Source organism: Pyxicephalus adspersus, chromosome 5 (assembly GCF_032062135.1).
Source record: "Pyxicephalus adspersus chromosome 5, UCB_Pads_2.0, whole genome shotgun sequence".
Classification (NCBI taxonomy): Eukaryota; Metazoa; Chordata; class Amphibia; order Anura; family Pyxicephalidae; genus Pyxicephalus; species Pyxicephalus adspersus.
Window position 1 is genome coordinate 18,256,109 of NC_092862.1, and position 19,253 is coordinate 18,275,361.

The 19,253-nt window shown below is 41.4% G+C and overlaps 1 protein-coding gene across 1 annotated transcript in view; it reads left to right on the forward strand.

Moving 5' to 3' along the window:
- Nucleotides 1-3,922: 3,922 nt before the first annotated feature.
- The window catches only part of RSPO2 (R-spondin 2), an 80,872-nt gene continuing 65,541 nt past the window's right edge, over nt 3,923-19,253 (forward strand). The window contains exons 1-2 of the mRNA XM_072413275.1: nt 3,923-4,204; nt 5,469-5,727. Of these exons, the coding sequence (XP_072269376.1) occupies nt 5,634-5,727 (94 nt within the window). The 5' untranslated portion in view covers nt 3,923-4,204; nt 5,469-5,633. The remainder of the gene's footprint in view (nt 4,205-5,468; nt 5,728-19,253) is intronic.

Sequence of the window (19,253 nt, forward strand, 5' to 3'; positions counted from 1 at the left end):
TCGCTGATGGCACCTCTGGTTCCAGCACAGTTGGAGGGATCGTACACAGCGATGCACATTCTCAGCGCAGACAGTGAATTTTATAATCTACGAGCTTTAGGAAAGGGTTTTAATGAACCTGATTTTAATGTTTTCTGGCAGAATTTTACCTAGTTCAGAGCAAAACCTGCCAAAAATAAATCTGCCCTCTGCTGAAACTTTGGCAGTCATAAAGCACAAGAATGGACGTTAGGAGTGCTGAAATGTGATGTGATCAGGATTTCATTATCACAGATTATTAGCAAGGTATTACCAAGGGGTACAAACGTCACATTCATAGAGAGAACACATGTTCCTTGTCATAATAACGGATACATATATGTGCATGTAATACCAAGCATCACCAGAGCATATGGGGGTCACCACGCAAACCATAACATGTGCTATGGGTATGTCTTTGTATGAATAAAACAGCTAAAAACTTACCTATCCCAAGTTAAAGGGGGCCCTAAGTGTCACTTCTAGACATAACAGCATGGGAACACACATTGGTTTTATTTATTACGGTCTAGGTCCCCTCTGCAGAAACCTAAGTTTTCTGACCATTATAGGGGCACAAGCAAAAGTTCTTATCGGACAATGGTTAATCAAAATTTTAGACTTCAAACTATATAAAAGTTTATCTGGGATGGATAGAGGGTTTAGAAGTGCTGAGGAACGTGTCATTCCTGGAGAAAATGCTGCTCTGGGCTCCCTCCAGGGCTACTCACATATTCACTGACCTAAATGAAGAGTCTGGCTGGAGGCTCTGTGAGCAAAGTCTGCACAATATGCAGGGGATAGATATGGGAGATATGTTGTATGTGTACCTAAATGGAAGGCTGGGTCCTGGCAAAATATATGGCTAACCACCATGGCTGTATCCCCAATGTCTTCTGCGTGGATTTGGGTGGGGCGCCTCTGTATGGATTTGAGGCTTACATACCTAAGTAATACAAAAGATAACCAATGACCCAGGAAGGTAAATTGTATTGCTAAGGACAAATCCTTTGTGGATTGTATGCAGAAGGGTCGAAAGCCCCCATCAGTACTGTATTACTTTAGATGCATTACTCTAGATGTTTCCCTTCACTTCCTGTCTCACTGGCAAAAGAACCCAGAGGAATATAGCCAAAAGAGGTGCCAATCAATTCAGAATACTTATAGAATATAATTGAAGGGAGATGGTCAGATCACTGACTGGTGCAGGTCCAGGATAAGCTGGGCTCAGAGAAAGTGAGTTAAATAATTCTGGCCATCAGACAGGTGACATCTAGTGGTAAAAAAAAAACACTGCATGGAAAATCTCCAGACTGGAGGTGAATATTGCAGCTGGTTTTATTTTTTCTTTTACCACCATTCCTTATTCAACATTTTTACCTGCAGTTTTGCTTTACAAAAGCAATAATTCAGAGACTTTTATTGTAAAGTACATCAAAACCCTAAACTTTTTTTCCCTTTTGAATAGATTGGAGAAGACTGAAAACTTCTGTTTTTTAACATCTCCTTAGGCTGATTTACCTTCACTTCCTGTCCTTTATACTCAGCAGGGCAAGTTAAATCCTCTTTAAGATAATGGTCCCAGACAAGTATCCCCACTGTGAGATTTCCCCTTCATCCCTCTTTTGGTGATAACTCAATTTCTTTCTTCCTATTGGCTCTTAAGAAAGATGTTAAGTGAAATCCGCCCAATGGGACACAGAAAGCAAAACGTTAATTATCAGGATTTAGGGCGGCCTTTCTCAACCTTTGCCCCTGAGGAACCCTTGAAATGAGTTTCGGATCTTAGGGAATCCCCGATAAAATTATTGCTTTGAGGGCCATTGGGAAGAAAGTTCCCATTATCGGGGTGATCATTGGTGTCATCCCACTGGCTCTGCCAATGTGGCTTTGATCCCAGAACTTTGGAGCCACTATCAGATGGGAGGTCAATCAGCCAAAGCTCAAGGAACCCCTAACAATCACTGGAGGAACCCTTTTATTCCACAAACCCCTTTGGGATAATGGCTGATTTAGGGGTCATCATACCTGAGCTCACTGAACTCACGCAGCAATCAATTATACCCCACCCTGAAACAAAAGGTCACTGGCCAGGTTCCCTTCCCCCTCCTGAAATCACCTACCACATACGCTTGATTTGAATAGATTGTCCCCGTTTTTGACCCAAATCCCTTCTTCCTGGTTGAAACTACTTACCTCTATATAAAATATATGAATTATTCCATTTGTGATTTTGTAAAGTGAATCTAAAGAAAATGTAGTTGAAAATAAAAATAATCATGCGCTTGTTTGACCAATCTGTGTATTTATATATTACGCTCCCCAAAATTAGGGCAGGACAGGGCGTGTCATTCTCCTACATACCTCGGGTTAATACGCGTCCCACTTCCCGATCACTGAATGTTGGGTGGTCTATGTAGGGGAAAAAGAAAAACATACCTGAAAGGGGCAATAATGAATCATACTTTCCTTACCCCCCTCTTCTACCCCATGGTGCCTAGATGAGGATGAAGTCACATTCTTTTTGGGTAGAATCCTTTGGCATGCACAGCAGATTATACTCTACTTGGGCCAAGGATTCTGATGAAGGACCTGATGTCTGGGTTCCATCATAAATTGCTATCTGAATGGTGAGGAAAGTGGGGAGTTAACGGTGGAGGTTCAGTTCTCGAGGGGTTGGGCATCAGGCAGAGGCAAGTTAGCCGGTGGGGAGGAAGTTTAAGAGAAGGCACTGGACAGGGGGTTCAGGCTTAGCACCCATTAAGTGGAGGGTTTCAGTTCAGGCATCAGACGGAGTGGGGTTATGGTTAGCCATTGGGCAGCAAATTCAGGAGTAGGCTCCAGACAGCAGAATAAGCATACAAGAAATAAACCCTTTTCATATGAAAACAAAGAGGTTTTGCTTGACATTCAATCTGGAACAAGCTTATAATAGAGGCATAACATTTTTTTTTTTTTTTTTTTTTTTATTTAAGAAAAAAATTTTATGTCTCTTTCTCTATTTGTAGCCTTCTGAGTTAAATTTCAATGGTAACCTTTTTGCACAGGCTAACAATAATAATAACAATATTCTTTATGAAAATCCAACCATTCAAGTCCATGCCTTGGAGTAGCAAGAAAAAGTACAGCTTAGGGGGAGGGCTGGAAATGCCAGACGCGGCCAATGCGGAGCTAAATCCTATGAGTGGCCCGCCGCTGAAACCTCTTCATTGAAATAGCGCCGCTACTAATATTCCCGACATTATATGCGCCTTTAAAACAGTCCAATGCGGGGCCACACATAGGCAGAGAGCCTGCTGGTCCAAAGACACGAGTGATGCCGGGAATTGTAGTAGCAGCGCAATTTCAGTGCAGCGGCGGGCCAGCTGCAGTTCATATTTGGGATTGCTTTGGGGGCCAAAAAAAAGGTTGTGGGCCAGAGTTTGACACCCATGCCCTGGAAGATCAGCACCATCACACACAGCAAAGTTTGAGTAAATCCTACATTTTCCTGAACAGTTTGGGGTAACCAGAACGAATTACCTCATTAAAACAATTATATTTTAAAAAAGCTTTACTTTCTCTTGGGGGCTCCGCATTGCAATGTGTTATGGGGTATCGGAGTACGCTGTAAAGTTTTGTTTTTGGAACACAGCAATGTGGTGTCCCCAGACCCCCAACACCCCTAATGAGCCCCGATACAAAATATATTCCTTGTACTTTGCATTGCAGGAATTATAAACTGCTCCAAACTTGGGTGAGCAGATCGCACCGATCGAAGTCCCAAGGGGTGGAGGAGGAGGATCGCTGAGCAATGCCTGATTTAGGACCCCGGGGGAAGCTGCAGCCGATGGACCACAGAGAGCACCACCTACACAACGGGAGCATCAAACCTGCCACCAGATGCCTAGATCTCCAACAAGGACCGGAGCAGAGCCAGTGCTGAGGGGCTGAGAGTCAGGACCACACGTCATACATGATCCGATCATATAAAAGCACTCACACAGCTCTCCTGCTGCTTCTCTAGCACTCTCCTTCCAGCGCCCCTCATCTGTGCATTGAAAGTCCCCGGACCGGACACACGCGCAACTCCAATCACCGGACCTGACCGGGTCGCAGCACTCACTGATCATCCGATTTTTAATCGCAGCGACTCTGGGGATTGTGGGAGCAGAAAATCTCGGATCGCTGGCCGGATACTTACTAGGTAAGACTTTTATAGACTCTGGGTGATGAAGAACAGGTGGATCCGTTTATTGATCAGATAATTAAAGCGCTCTGCTAGGCTTTTGGGAGCACCAACAAATTGTTTATTGTCTGTGGCGATCTAATATGTATGGGGTAGGTGATTATAAGTTACATACCTATCAAAAGGATTATAGAATGGACTCAAATGATTATTATTAATAAACAAGATTTATATAGTGCCAACATATTATGCAGCGCTGTACAATAAATAGGGGTTGCAAGACCAATACAGATAGTGACACAGGAGGAGGAGAGGACCCTGCCCCGAAGAGCTTACAATCTAGGAGGATCGAATTGAATGACATTGGCAAACCTCAATCCCATTAAATGATGGATATAGTATGATTGTAATTTGGTTGAATAGATATCTGCAAGAGAACCAATTTTAACCTCCATTGACTAAGTGATCGCTTTTTGATTGATTGAAGAAGGATAGAAAATCGATACCGGTATGGCCACCATGATGGGTAACTTTACCACCCAACATCCTCACCACCCCAGGGATTGCTGCAACTTGTAGTTGCACATTTTTATTACATGATGCTGCTTTGTAGTTTCTGAATCTGATCAATAATTAATAGTCATGTGATTTATATCAATAGGAATTCCGAAAGACCGATCGATATCTTATCAATGATATTGATTAATATTCCATTCAGGGATAGGCTTCAGGGATGGAGAATGTCCTTACTGAGGGAGGTCAGCTAACCAGTCCCGGCTCCCATTCCTCCAAAGTGTTAATTGGCTGATGAGAGGTGTCAATTCAATTAGAGATCAGAGAAATTAGGGGAAGGGGCTGAGCCAAGAGATTGGAGGACTACTACCCCCAGCAGGCACTGTGCTGCTGCAGGAGAAAGGAGCTTGGCATAGTGGTATTGTATTCTATATTGGAGTTTGTGCAGGGCACCGGTTGTGGCTTTACTTTGACTTGTATGGGGCAATAATTGCACCAACTGCCCTGATCTCAGATGCCCCCTCCCCTTACACCGACCCTTAATAATCAATTTCTATCAATTTTAATGGACTTCTAGTCCACCAGGATATGCTGCCAGCTTTCCGTAGATTCAAACCGCAAGGATTTTCCAGCAGGTCGTAGAATTTCCCCGTGTGCTATACTCATCGTCCAAAAGTAACCCATCGATTGCCAGTGACACCGCTCGCTGCAACACTTTCTGCAAGTTATCACCTAAATTTTAAACTCATCGCCTTTCCTTTTTTTTCAGGTGGTGCAGAAATGGCCCGGACACGGCATTCCAGATTGAACGGATGTTGAGCCAGAAATCTCGTCCCGGCTAATAAAGGGGGAACCCAACGTCTTTTCGGCAGAGCCGTCACCCAGAATTTGTATTTTATTTATTGTTTTTAGCCCGCATTTCCCACCTGCACCAATGCAATTCAAACTCTTCCCCTTCGCCCTCATCATCCTCAACTGTGTGGATTACAGCCAATGCCAAGCCAACCGCTGGAGACGGAGCAAGAGAGGTCAGTGGTGTCCGGGGAATTATCTAGGGAAGGGGGGCTGGATGGGTTCCAACGAGCACACGTGTCTTTTACAAACATATATGTTATTTGATCCATGGTCCTGTGTATTAGTGGGGTCACAGAGCCCCTGGTGGGTCCTAAACCCATCATGATATAAACTGCATTCTCTTACTGGACCAGTAGGTGGTGTCCTTCTATATGGCACCTATAGAATACACAGATTGTTATTGTTACCATTGTGTATTTATATAGTGCTGACATAGAACGTAGCGCTGTACAGAGTCCATAGCAATGTAACTGTCAAAGGGGCTTACAATCTAATGTCCCTAAGGCTAATTTTTAGGGGGCATTATTTCACCTACCTGTATGATTTTGGGATGTAGAGGAAGATTTCTACTGTTAGTTAAATTCTGACTTCATATGTAGGTTTCTGCTATGTATAGAATGTACCCAAAAACCTGAAATGTTTATACTGAATAAATGGAAACATACTGTATTTTTATCTTACAATCAATTGTGTTTTTGGATTGAGTTGGAAAGGCTTAGAACTTCTGTTGGGTTTTTATTGCTATTAGGGTCACCATACGCAATGCAATCTGTACAACCTGCCATAAATGTACCAAAACTGTGAGGACAGATCTAATGTAACCAATCAGGCACGTTTCCTGTACTGCAAAACTGTTGGTAGATTTGATTGTACAATCAGATTGCAATCTATGTGTGTGGTTGGGGGGGGGGGTGTAAAGAACCCTGGATAGCAATAGAAGCCTAACATTGGGTTTACTCCTTTTTAATTCCTCCCCAGCCAAAAAAAAGGTTTTGGTTGGACACAATGAGGTTGCTATACAAAGGAATGTGTTTTTACAGATATTTATGGCTTGTGTATGTGGAGATCAATCCAATTATGTCGCAGATCAACAACAATCAATTTGTGTGTGATTGATAACAAAGTTGGACTGTTGCTCCTGTATGGTGAAGAAATCTGCTGTAAATTTTTCTTAAAGGGACCTCAATATCTGACCTGTGAGGAGCGGGGATTTTGTATTTCTTACTGGTCCCTGAGGACTGGGGTTCTGTAGGAGTCTCTCTTGTAGAAGACAAATTGTCCTGGTTAGATTCCCACTGTGCTCCAGATTTGTTGACTCATTTTCTACTTTTCACATGAAACATGCTTAGATATAAGTGGGGGGGGGGGTGATCAACCAATGGGAGCAGTTTCCTAATACAGTACACATACATTGTATCCAATTATAGATGTGTGCTTCATCATCTGATTTGAGTTGGATTTACTACTATGAGTAATATTGGCTTGTTGGAAATGTTTGGTTTAGCCTCAATTGTGTGTAGAGGTCAGCAGGGTGCTGCTGGTCAATAAAGTGTTCATTATAAGATGTCACATGCAGGGGTCTCTCTGCAATATATAATATTTATGGATCTGCAATATATTTGTGGGAGTATTGCTCTCTGCTTTCTCTCCTTTTCTTTTGCATGGGAGTTTACTTTCGCACTCTCTCACTTAATCACTCTCTCTTGTTCTCTCTCTTGCTCGATTTCTCTCTCTCATGCTCTCTTGTTTAAACAATCCCTCTCTTGCCTAATTGTGCTCTCACTCTCTTGCTCTAGCTTCATCTCTTTCTTTCGTGCTCTCTCTTGTTTGATCAGTCTTTCTCTTGCTCAATTGTGCTCTCTCTCTCTCACTTGCTCTAGCTCTCTTTCTCTTTTGTGCTCTCTCTTGTTTGATCAATTGCTCTCTTGACCAGTTATTCTCTTTCTTTCATGCTCTCTCTTTCTTTCGTGCTCTCTCTCTCTCTCTGTCGTGCTCTCTCGTTTGCTCTCTCTCTTTCTCTCTCTCTCTTTCCTTTGCTCTCCCTCTCTCGTTTGCTCTCTCTCTCTCTCTCTCTCGTTTGCTCCCTCCCTCTCTCTCGTTTGCTCCCTCTCTCTCTCTCTCTCTCGTTTGCCCTCTCATTGTCATGGTTTTGGGTAAAAATCTAGTGAGTGTACAGTGGTCAGCCAACGTCCTATAGCCATTAGTTGGATCATTAGGTGACCACTTAGCTGGCTGCCTCCTCTCCCCATAGAACAGACAAGTGTACAGAGCTCATTCTAATGTCTCTGGAAACAATTACAAAAGATAATTTCCAGTGAGAGAACTATAACGTGTGTCTATTTAGCCTTAGTATTCATTTTTTTCTGGTTCCATAATTGACATTCCTATCCGGCACATTGAAATGCATGAATACACAGCACGCTCCCAGTGAAGGCAGTATGAGCTGATTTAGCAATGGAGCTGGATTTTCTCTGACTCCAAACACATCGTAATAAGGGCAGTGAATAATTTAGCTGCCATTCCCTGAATGTTGGTATTCCAAGGTGTTTTTCTTCCTTCTGTTTAGAAATCTGTTACCAATTTGGACCTTGGCAGATTCTGGATGACATTTGTTACGGCGTTTATTGCGGGATAGACGATAGTTTTAAGCTGTGTAAATTTTAGTCTGCTAACTGCATGAACTTTCTTAAAGGGTCAGTCCTCTCCCAAATGACTTTGGAGACAGCCCACCTGTGTCTAGGAGTGAGCATTTGTCATGGGTCCATTCTGTGCCAGCAAATGAAATCTCAATTCTAGGCAAGCAGATGGCATGTCTTCCCTCCTTGGCTTGGCATAGCCATGCTGCAACTTGCAGTTCCCCAACAGCCCGAGATCATTGCCTGCTATAAAAGTCTATCTGCATAGATAAGTTTTTGCTGCTGATAAAAGTTTGGCTGATGCAGACATTAGCAGAGAGAGGCACACCTTGGCACTAAATGTTTTTGGCCAATTATCTTGTATACGCTGAGCTGCTGACAGCAAATCTAATCTCAGATTTATCATCCATTAGTGAAGGTTCTCCCAAGGAATCCATATAGCCATGGAGTAGGTTTTCACTGCATCAACCACTCTCCGGCTTCTCTTACTCCTAATAAAGTATACCTGAGGCTTATGGCCGCCTATGGAGCTGAAAACGCTTAGAGGATTGGTATTAACCATTTGGTGCCTTTTGTAGAGCTCATATGTAATACCAAAGATTGGATCAATTGCATTGAAGTAAACCCTTAAGGGGTGGGGTGGATGGAAATTTTATGTAAGCTAATGGCAACATTTGGCCCATTCCCAGTTGTCATTGCTGCCCAGGGTCCAGTATTGTTTGTGTGTGTTGAGTTGTGACATGTTCCTATAATTTGTCTGTACAGAGAAGTGTATACATATGTGTACTTTTTGCTTGTTGAGTGTATTTAATTTTTTTTTACTTTTGGTACATAAAATGTTCATTTAAAGGCTGACGTCTGCTACTAGAATATTTTCATGACTGTTGACGCTAATAACCGTCTCTTGAGACTTTCTGCATTTTACAAAGCTCTGCCCTTGGTTTGAGTTCTTTATTAGTTGAGTTTTAGTCCGTTGAGGTTACATTACAATAAAAGGAAGCAAAAGAGTTTTTTTTTTTGGTGCCAGGAGAGTTAATATTCCTGAGCCCCTCCTGCAGAATTTCACAGCCAATAACCATAAAGTAATCTCCGTTCGTATCTAGGAGTTGTCCGTATGTCGAATGTCCTTAACTTGAGGACTTTCTGTATTATAATGCAAGAGGAATAAATCTGAGCCAGGACGCTTCTTGTCACATATGGGCTTTTCTACTTGGTGGATTCAAACATTTCTTTTCAGTACTAATCGGTTCAGGGGAAAAATATCTCCAACTTCAAAACCTAAAAACACCCGTGACACAATTTTATGGGCTTTCACAAACTTTTTGCAGCTGGCACTGTATAGCTGCTTTATTAGAGAAGTCTGATTGATTCTAACATACAGCTGACATATTCACAAATTATATCACAAATGTAGTTTTACCCTGTGGAAGAGTTTGGGGGAAAAAGAGAACCTGTGTGTGCACATATTGGCACAATACGGCTTTACAGACCTGAATGGGGAACAAAATCTGTTTTGGCCATGTGATATTAGCTTAATCTAGTCCAGGGCTGTAAAACTCTGTCCTTGAGAGCCAAAACCGGCCAAGCATTTCATAAACTAACCCGAGCATATCCATGGCAAGCATAGCCAGTGCTGCACTTTTACATCCTATCCTAATTTTCTGGTAAACCAGAGCTCTCCTTAAAGCTCTCCTTTGACTATTATCATTTTCATGGTCTAAATTTACTTATTTAGGTTTTTAGGGAAGGGAATCCTATAAATATATTTTTTACCTTTTATTTTTGTCTTTTTCTGTTTGCTCAATAGCCTATAGGCTGTGAAATAGACCTAAAGAGCAGGAGAGATCAGATTTCAGATTGTAAGGTGCAGAGTTCAACACAGTTTTTTTTAAGCTGGGTGGAAAAAGTAGTAAGTGAGTGACAGTCCCTGTAACCCAATTCTTCAGTAACCACCTAAAAACTGCCGGGTGCTTTGCCCAGCTAAAAGGGCCTAGGGAGAACCCTGGGGTGAATAAAATCAGAGACATGTCTGCCTTCTTTTTTGACATTGGCAGAACAGCATGCTTTGCCATATGAATGCCATGGTTGTGTTGATTATGTTCTCTGTAATGTGCTGTGTATCACAACATATATATACTAGATAATGATAATGGATGCTTCCTGTACACTTTACCTATTCCTAAGGCATTTGCATTTGTTATTGTTATTTGGTATGATTCTGGAGGTGCAGTTAGTTTCCTTCTATCATGTCAGGTTTTTTCTCTACCGCTTATATTAATGTGATTACTGTAGCGTGGAATTGTATAGGCTATTCATTTACACGCAAGACAGTGTGGTCAGAGGTTGTGCGCTGCTCTATGTAGTGAATAAGCAAACAGTGTGACGAGGGTTTACGGATGTGGACAAAGATAACACGTGATAAGATGCCATTTGGTATACCTATGGTTTGGCGAGAGCCAGGAGATCATCAGTTATACGCCCAGTGGCTCATTCAGAGGAAATCCCAGTGCCAGTTTTCGTTACACTACCCTCTCTTGAAGAACATGATTATGGTGATTAACTAGGTGACAACAATGATGAAGAGTTTGAAATTGACGAGGACTCTGTTCGTAAAGGATTCGATCAGCATGAGTTCAGTGATTTGGCACATGATTTGGGATCAAAGAAGGCTTCAGAACTCCTAGCATCAAGACTGTGTGAGAAAAACTTATTGGAAAAAGGAATGAAGGTATCATACTTTCGAACCAGGGAGATTGCATTTCTAAAGTACTTTAGAACTGACAGTGGTTTGGGTATTGCCATAACATACCTGGTTTAATGGAGGAATTGGGAATTCCAATCTATAACTCAACTGAATGGCGACTATTCATTATTCAATAGCTCATTGGCCATTCAGTTTCTCTTTGTGAAGAATATGCAGACATAAAGAGAGTCATTGAGTTGTTGCAATATCACCAACACAATTGGGTCATGTGTGTTGACTTTAAAATGGTATGCTTCCTTCTTGGGCAGTAATGCGGATACACCAAGTATCCCTGTTATCTGTGCATGTGGGACAGCAGAGCTCGTGAGAGGCATTGGGTGGAAAGGAATTGGTCTCCAAGATCTGCCCTAAAACCAGGTGATCCAAACATTCTGCATGAGCCAATTGTTGATAGAAAGAATATTATTTTTCATTTTTAGATGCTGCTATTGTTATCAACTGGCTCTATAATACACAGCAATACATCAAGACATTGCAATGCACAAACTAAAACTAAAGCCATTGATAACAATGGCTAACCTGCATTAAAACTCATAGGAATGAATGAGCCCTAAAGCAAACGTAAATAGGGACCTCTTTGTGTGTACAATCTTTTAAATGCATAGTAAAGGCTTCAGGGCTGTCATCCCAATCGTTGATTTGCTACCTTGCTAGTTACTGACCTGAACCAACAATGCAAATCTAAATCTGGCTTCTTACCCCTAATGCTTATACCAGATCACGTATTAGTTGTATACTTAACATAATGATCCTAAAGCCTGCACCTTTACAAAACTAAATAGCAATTACCATTCTTCAATTCTCACCGGTTCTCTTTAGGTCTGTTTATTATATTCCCTGTAGCCTCTTAGTTTTGAACTTTAATGCATCTGGTTTGTTGGCTTTCAACCTCAGCTTGCAATGATCTGCAATATTAATAATGGTGCCCTGGAAGGTAGTCCTATCATCTCATCTGTAATCCCATAAAATAATATCAGATGTTCTTTCAGAGTCTGTTTATCATGTCACACTATTTTAAGCTGCTCTGTCTATTCAGCATTGTATGCAAATCGGAAAACTATTTAGCAGACTCCTATGGTAGACTTTGGCTATGTTCTGTAGTCTAAGACAAATGGATGCTAAAATGTAAGTTCAGCTCCAGTCAGTTAATTGATAGCAGTCATTGGGAAGAATGTATAATAATTGTATGAAAAGCAAAACTGGGCAGCTGCCCACAGGAATAGGAATTTGGGCCTGATTGGCTTTGCTATGTACAGCAGTTAAAACTGAATGTTCTTCATTTGTGACATATTTTTACAGGACAAAAGGTTCTGCTTTTTGTATCAATGCTTATTTAATGGCAACTTTAATGATATCTGATATGCTTACATAAAAAGTAAGCCCAAAAAGTTGCATAAAAATGCCATATGGTGCAACATTATAAATTATCTACTGCCCTCTGTAATCCAATGCTGCATTTCTTCAAAATAACAAGGGGGGCAGATTTTTAAAAAGTCTGTAATTGCATACAATCCTAGGTGGTTGCAAAGGCGGAAGGGGGAGCCAGGAGCTATGCTGGACTTCTAAAAAAGATGTCTCAAAAGAAGGGTCTGCTTTTTGATGTGATTATGTCTATCAGATTTAACCCAGCTCATGGCTATGGCTCCCACCCACCGAAATGCCATGGCTATGGATGGTCCAAAGATCAGGAAATGAGTCTCCAAATCTAGATAGATGATTTGAACCTGCATTTGTCCTTGTTAGATGCAGGCAGGTAGGACCGGAAACATTTGGCCTGGAGGATAAATACAACAGACTGGCCATTCCATGGTGGGAACCGCTTTTCCTGGGCTGTAGAATGTGCCATACACAGTGTGCCAAAATGCTAAAGTGATTGTTGGGTATGGTAAAAGGTAAAGGTCATTTTAAGAAAATTGTGGCTGGGATAACAGAGAAGAGTGGGGTTGGATTATAGGAAAGGGGGGGGGATAGTGAGGCCAGGATATAGAGTGGTCACAAAAGAAATAGGTTTTCCAGAATCAACTTTCTTTGTAGCCATTAGCATTTGATCAAGTTACATCTCACAGTTCCAAAATAATTCACTAATAGAAGATTTCCCTTGCCACGTACCCGAAAGGCATCTTGGGTCTGGACAAGAAATGGGTTTTTATAATATCCAGAACCTGCCGTGGTCTGCAGTTGTTCCCTGATCAAGTTCTAAATGTGGGTTCCCACTCAGGTCTCCCAAGACCACATAACTTACTGTATTGGCCCTAGGGGAAAAAAAACCCTCTTGCCTTCAAGCCCAGCCTTTCTTTGCACACTTTATGTATATATGGTCAAATGGGGAACGCTGGAGTGATATTTAAAGTAAACCTTTGCTAATTCTTGCCTGCATAGTAGGTTACATACCGGCTGAACTGTTGGCCCACAGAGATAATGTGATATACTAGGCACTCATGGGGTTAGGGGAGCCAGTGACAAATTCCCTTTTTTCCAATTATGCAAAACTGTGTACCTGAGTAACCAACTAACAGGCCCCTGTGACCAAGATATAATTCTTAAACGCATGTAATCTCTGGAACCATTTAAACCAATGTTTGGACCCCTTGCATGTGTTTGCACAGTTTGTGCATTGTGCTATTTTTTATGCATCATTTGTTTTAGTGATAATTTACATAATAACCCTCTGGCTGATGATGTATTTGAAAAGCATTATGCAGATTTGCATCACATAACTGTTTATTGATTATGTGGTTGCTTGTAAAAAAGTTTCGAGTTACTATTTGTAATATTCCAATGTCCTCTGATTGAGCTCAAAAATCTAGCTCTTAAACCTGCATAACATATATCATGGTTTAATTTTTGCCTAGGTCCAGAGGTCTCAAGTTTCCCGGACTGTTCCTCGTGTCAGAGTCTTGTGCATTGATTTGTGTTCACAAGCAGGACTAATGACTCTCGACCCATGTTTGATTTCCAGTACATTGTGTCATTATTTCAATTGAAAAGCTCACTTATGACAAAGCATCATGAACTGTTTTACTGAAGCATTTATACTGAGTCATTGTATTACTGGCCAGCACTGCTCAGCTGCGGTCTTCCAGGCTCCTTAACTGTGCACGTGTCCATGTTCTTTTCAGACTTATGAGTATGAAATTGGCTTATCCGTATGGTTGTCACACTTTTTTTTTTTTTTTTTAGTTTCTTTTTGATTTTTTTTAACTTTAGACTTTGCCAACGTCTTGTGTGTATGTAAAATTGTGTGTATGACCAAGCCGCTATTGCCAAAGAAATGAGGGCAATATATTGAGGGTTACACCCTAGCAGTTGTGACACTATAGTCTGACAATATATTATCAGTGAAACGTCTGAACAGCCCAGTCTGCTTCTTCTTTTCTCTTTGCTCCACTCAAACTTTGAGCAGTGAGTTGTAGTTTCACCCTCTGATCACATATATTATGGCTTTGGCTGGATGGAAGCACTAGTAGAGAGGAGAGCATGGCCAATGCCATCTGTTGGCACTCACCTCCAGCTGTTGTGTGACTTAAAGTAGACCTTGTGCTAAAATGCAAGGGCCATCTATACAGGTGCTCATTTGCTTGCCCAGGTGAAGTAATGCCATTGAGCTCCAGAGCCCAAGCACTTTGTTTCATGATAAATTAATTTAATGCAAACCTTTAATTTTGTCCCCACTAATAAAATGATTGCATGATTGATTTACAGCAAACAAAATCATCATCTTGCCCCTGCCTCGTCTTTGTTTGCCCTAGCCACCCTAATCCGCCATAGGTGCCAAAATACTTACTACTTTTTTCGGGGGAGGAGTATGATATAAAGCTTACTGCTTGAGCAAAGGAAGATTAGGCGCAAAAAGGGGTCCTGGCAGTTTGCACCCTCCCCAACCTTTCACTGACATCAGTAAGTTTACCAGTTCTGACATGACCCCTGCATATCAGACACAATTGCAGGGGTCATGTAAAAACTGTGAACTACAGGTTCACAGTTTTTACCAGATGAATACTCCTTTTTTTCTGTCCTGCAGGAACATGAAGGTGACTAGGCCCCTGTACACCAGGCCTAGGTTGCCTCGAGAACGGTTGCCCTCTAAAGGCCTGCCTAGGTTGCCTCAAGGATAGTCGGGCTTTAAGCGCCTGCCTTGGCTGCCTCGAGGATGGTCGGGCTCTTAAGCACCTGCCTAGGTTGCCTCAAGGACAGTCGGGCTCTAAGCGCCTGCTTTGGCTGCCTCGAGGATGGTCGGGCTCTAAGCGCCTGCCTTGGCTGCCTCGAGGATGGTCGGGCTCTAAGCACCTGCCTAGGTTGCCTCGAGGACGGCCGGGCTCTAAGCGCCTGCCGAGGTTGCCTCGAGGACGGCCGGGCTCTAAGCGCCTGCCGAGGTTGCCTCGAGGACGGCCGGGCTCTAAGCGCCTGCCGAGGTTGCCTCGAGGACGGCCGGGCTCTAAGCGCCTGCCGAGGTTGCCTCGAGGACGGTCGGGCTTTAAGCGCCTGCCGAGGTTGCCTCCAGGACGGTTAGATTCTGTTCTTTTTGCACCCAGTCTTCAAGACTGTTTTGCCTTTGTCAATTAAAACAACAACGTTTACAGGACCCTTGGTGGTATTTAAACAGGAATTTCAGTGCAGGATGCATACTGTGTCTCCATATCAGTAAACCCATCACTTTGCCTACCATGGGAAGTGTTTTAAATATTGAAATATCCTTTTTTTAATTTTTATTATAAGGTATTGTTGGGTTGAGCACTTTTGATACAATGCACATTTCACTATACTTCTCAGACACCATCTAATTTTCTGACTATTACTGCTAACCAGATCATTATACACCGGCCCTTTTAAGATGTGTTTTTCTGGGGCATTGTAAACCTTGCCTTGCTTAAAAAATGCCGACCTCCCATAAAACAGAGCAGCAAAATAGTTCAAGCATTTAAGGTCTTGTAAACTTCTGAGTGACTGAAGCATTAGATTATAAAGTGGGTTCCATTCTGAAGTGGTTCTAACAGATGTTTCATAGAATTCTAAACTTTTTTCCCCCCTTTTCCTTGAGCCTGATTTTTGATTGCAGTGCTTAAAAGTGACCGGACAGTCTGTGCCAACAAAGCCTATACTGTGTCTTTAATTAAATGTGGAACTACTCAAAGCACTGTTGGGACTGGTAAGAGCGATCCTTGCTTTGCTGCGCAGCTTAAGTATTGTATTGTGAGTAGAAGACATGAATAGAGATTTAACTCGACTTGTGTGAATTGTCCCATTTACAATCACCTAAGCCGGTTTTAATTGATCTCCTTCCACGCTGAACAAGTGGATTAACCACAGGAGCATGAGCTGATTCCGTTCAATGGGGAACATTTGATGACCAGCAACAACAAAAAAAACCCCGAATATTTACGGTAGACACATTCAAAGCTCGATGTACACTGTCAACAGTTCTGTCCTCATTTTGTGCAAATCCCTCCATTGGTTTTCCTTCGTTTTTTGCAGGTTTTATGTGAAGGACTTTTGTTGAAAGGAACTTTAGGGGAACAAAAGTATTGACTTTATTTCTGGACCCAACAGCAGGCAGTTCAATTTAGAAGGGAATATATTGGTTCTATCCTAATATAAAGACTATTAACAAGCAAAGAATATATATATATCGCATAGGATGAAAAATGTGGAAGACAAGGTAACCTTCAATTAAAACAATGTCAGAATATTCTGTAGATATACATAACTAGGCCACTAAAGTCTTTGCTTTTCCTGAAATGCCTACGTGTACTGTTCCACGCAATTATTGTATGGTATGTGCCATTTTATTTGCTGTAGGTTCTCCATCTGGTAACACAATTGGCCTGATTTATTAAAGCTCCCCAAGGCTGAAGTGGATACACTTTCATAAGTGAAAGTCATTTGCTATTTGTTAGAAAATATTTTGAATCCTGGACCAGATCCATTTCAGGTTTGCTAGATCACCCAGCTTCACTGATAAAAGTGTATCCTCTGCAGCCTCTGAGAGCTTTAATAAATCAGGCCCAATGTATCTGCACAACGCACCATAATACATATACTGTATATGGATGTCTTGTCATGCAATAGGGATGTTGGGTTTACCATGTGGGTTTTATGTAAGAGGCTTATTGGAAATTAATTGGACACCCCCCTAAAACCCAAAGAATGCAAAGATCAATGTGCCATAAAACATTTCCTCCTCCTAACTTTTGAACTATTGTATTGTGAATGACCTGCTTTAGCAGTAGAAGAACCAGGAGTGTGAGGTCGACCTTGACTTCTATAAGAAAAGTCAGGACTCGCATTCAAGGGCAAGTGGAACTAAACTTAACTCCTCTCGTTCCATCACTAGCAAGGACATCTTCACCTAGTCTTCCCCTGGGTTTACGTCTTTGGCCATTGTGATTGACCAGGCCAGATTGACTTGCCTTGGCAATTTCTAGGCAATGCGCACAAGAGTTCAATATTTCCTGCTAGCTATGCTGCATCCTTAATTGAGCTGCACTTGTGCATATCAGTGTACACTCATCAAAAGATTATGAACAAGTTGTCAGAATGCTAAGCAAGTGAGGACATGCTTACCACCATGAATTTCTACCTTGAGGTCTGGGGGACAGGAACAACTGAGTTTCAAAGAAGCTTGAAATGGGGAGAATTTCTTCAGTTATTAGGTGGTTTATAGTCACTCTAAGTGCACATGTAACACATTGGGTGACTGATCTGTTCTTTAATCATGGCGGCTCCGCAACACAAAGGGGCCCTGCATGCAAATCCAGTCATCCTAGGAATGCTTACTTCTCCAGACTAATATCCACCCATTCCGCCTCCCAGGAGCCAAGCCCATTGCTTACTCAACTTTGTGTCGGTTTCAATGTATTGTAGTATAATCGACTGTCAATTGATGGCAAATGTTTATACTAAACAAGTAGATCAAATTGAAAATCAATTGAATATAAGAAATATTGTGTATGGCTTAATTAACTCTTTCTTTAAAGTTTTAGCACCTGCCATTAGAGAACTCCCTTATATGACAATCTACTAATATTTTTATAAGAAGAAGTTCTTTTCCGTAGATGAATGCAATTACCAATAATGCTGACATTTTACATAATAAAAAAGCCTTTACTGGTATCCTGTGCTGTTTTTCTTGTACGGACAGTTTAATAAGGCGTATAACTGTGCTTTGAAAGCTGGAAGAGCCCTAACATGACAATTGTTCAGCAAGAATAAAAAAAAATTCTTAGAACCCTGCAACTTGGCTTTAAACATCTGCTAATGGTTAAATAATCACTGCGGGGCATCGGCCGCAAAAAAAAAAAAAAAAAACGTCTCTGGCATTCAAGGCTCTCTATTACATGATCTCAGATGCGGCATAATAGAATTTTCTTAATGAAATAAAAATCTTGGCGCAGGCCTTGTCTTTAACTCTTGTAGAAATCAATTGTATCCAGGCCGAAATGGAAATCAGATCGATCATTTCACTTCATTTAATGTTTTACTTTAAAACCAATTTAACAAGATGCATAAATGGCTTTCAGGCCGGGTGTTTTTTTCCCTTAAATTCCCTCCATGCTGTTGAAACGTCGTATTAATGATCCCGATTGAGTGAGGCGGGGTGAACCGTTTTATTAAGTCATTAAAGCACATAATAGAGTCAAGGTCAATTAGGTTTTTTTGCATAGCCCTAAATTATTCTCCTGTTGAAGGCTGTGCAAAAATTTTCACTGGAGAGGAAGAACGAGATGTTTGGAAGAGGATACAGCAACTGGGGGATGTTCAAAGTGCGATAATCAATAACAGCCAAATCTGCTTATTAGAGTCAAACAACTAAAATAACTCTATAGGGACACTGTGGGTAATTTTGTTTTGCAATTGGCTTTTTGGTCTACGGAAGTGGAACTATGGGGAACGATTTAAAAAATTACATATGAAGCGGTAAATCAATAGCATAGCAGTTTTTGTCTGGAACTGGACATAAATCACACTTTAGAACTCTCCTATGCCAAAAATAATTAACTGCTAGCAATTTTATTTATTTGTACGTTATGCTTTGCATTGTCAGTAAAGTCCCAAAAAAAGCATAGTGATGCAACTCAAATCAAAAGGACTCTGGATTTTGGAGGAAGAACAAAAGATGTAGCAGGAGTAGGCAATGTAAACGAGGGAATGAGGCAGTCTCTATACTGCCATACATACTGCTCCTACTAAGGTACCACTCGAACCATTTTCAATCTACAGACAAGCTAGTGTCCTAAAAGTGTAACTAAGGGCAAAATTGAAAAATTGCATTTACAGTATCTGTGTGTGTGTGTGTGTGTGT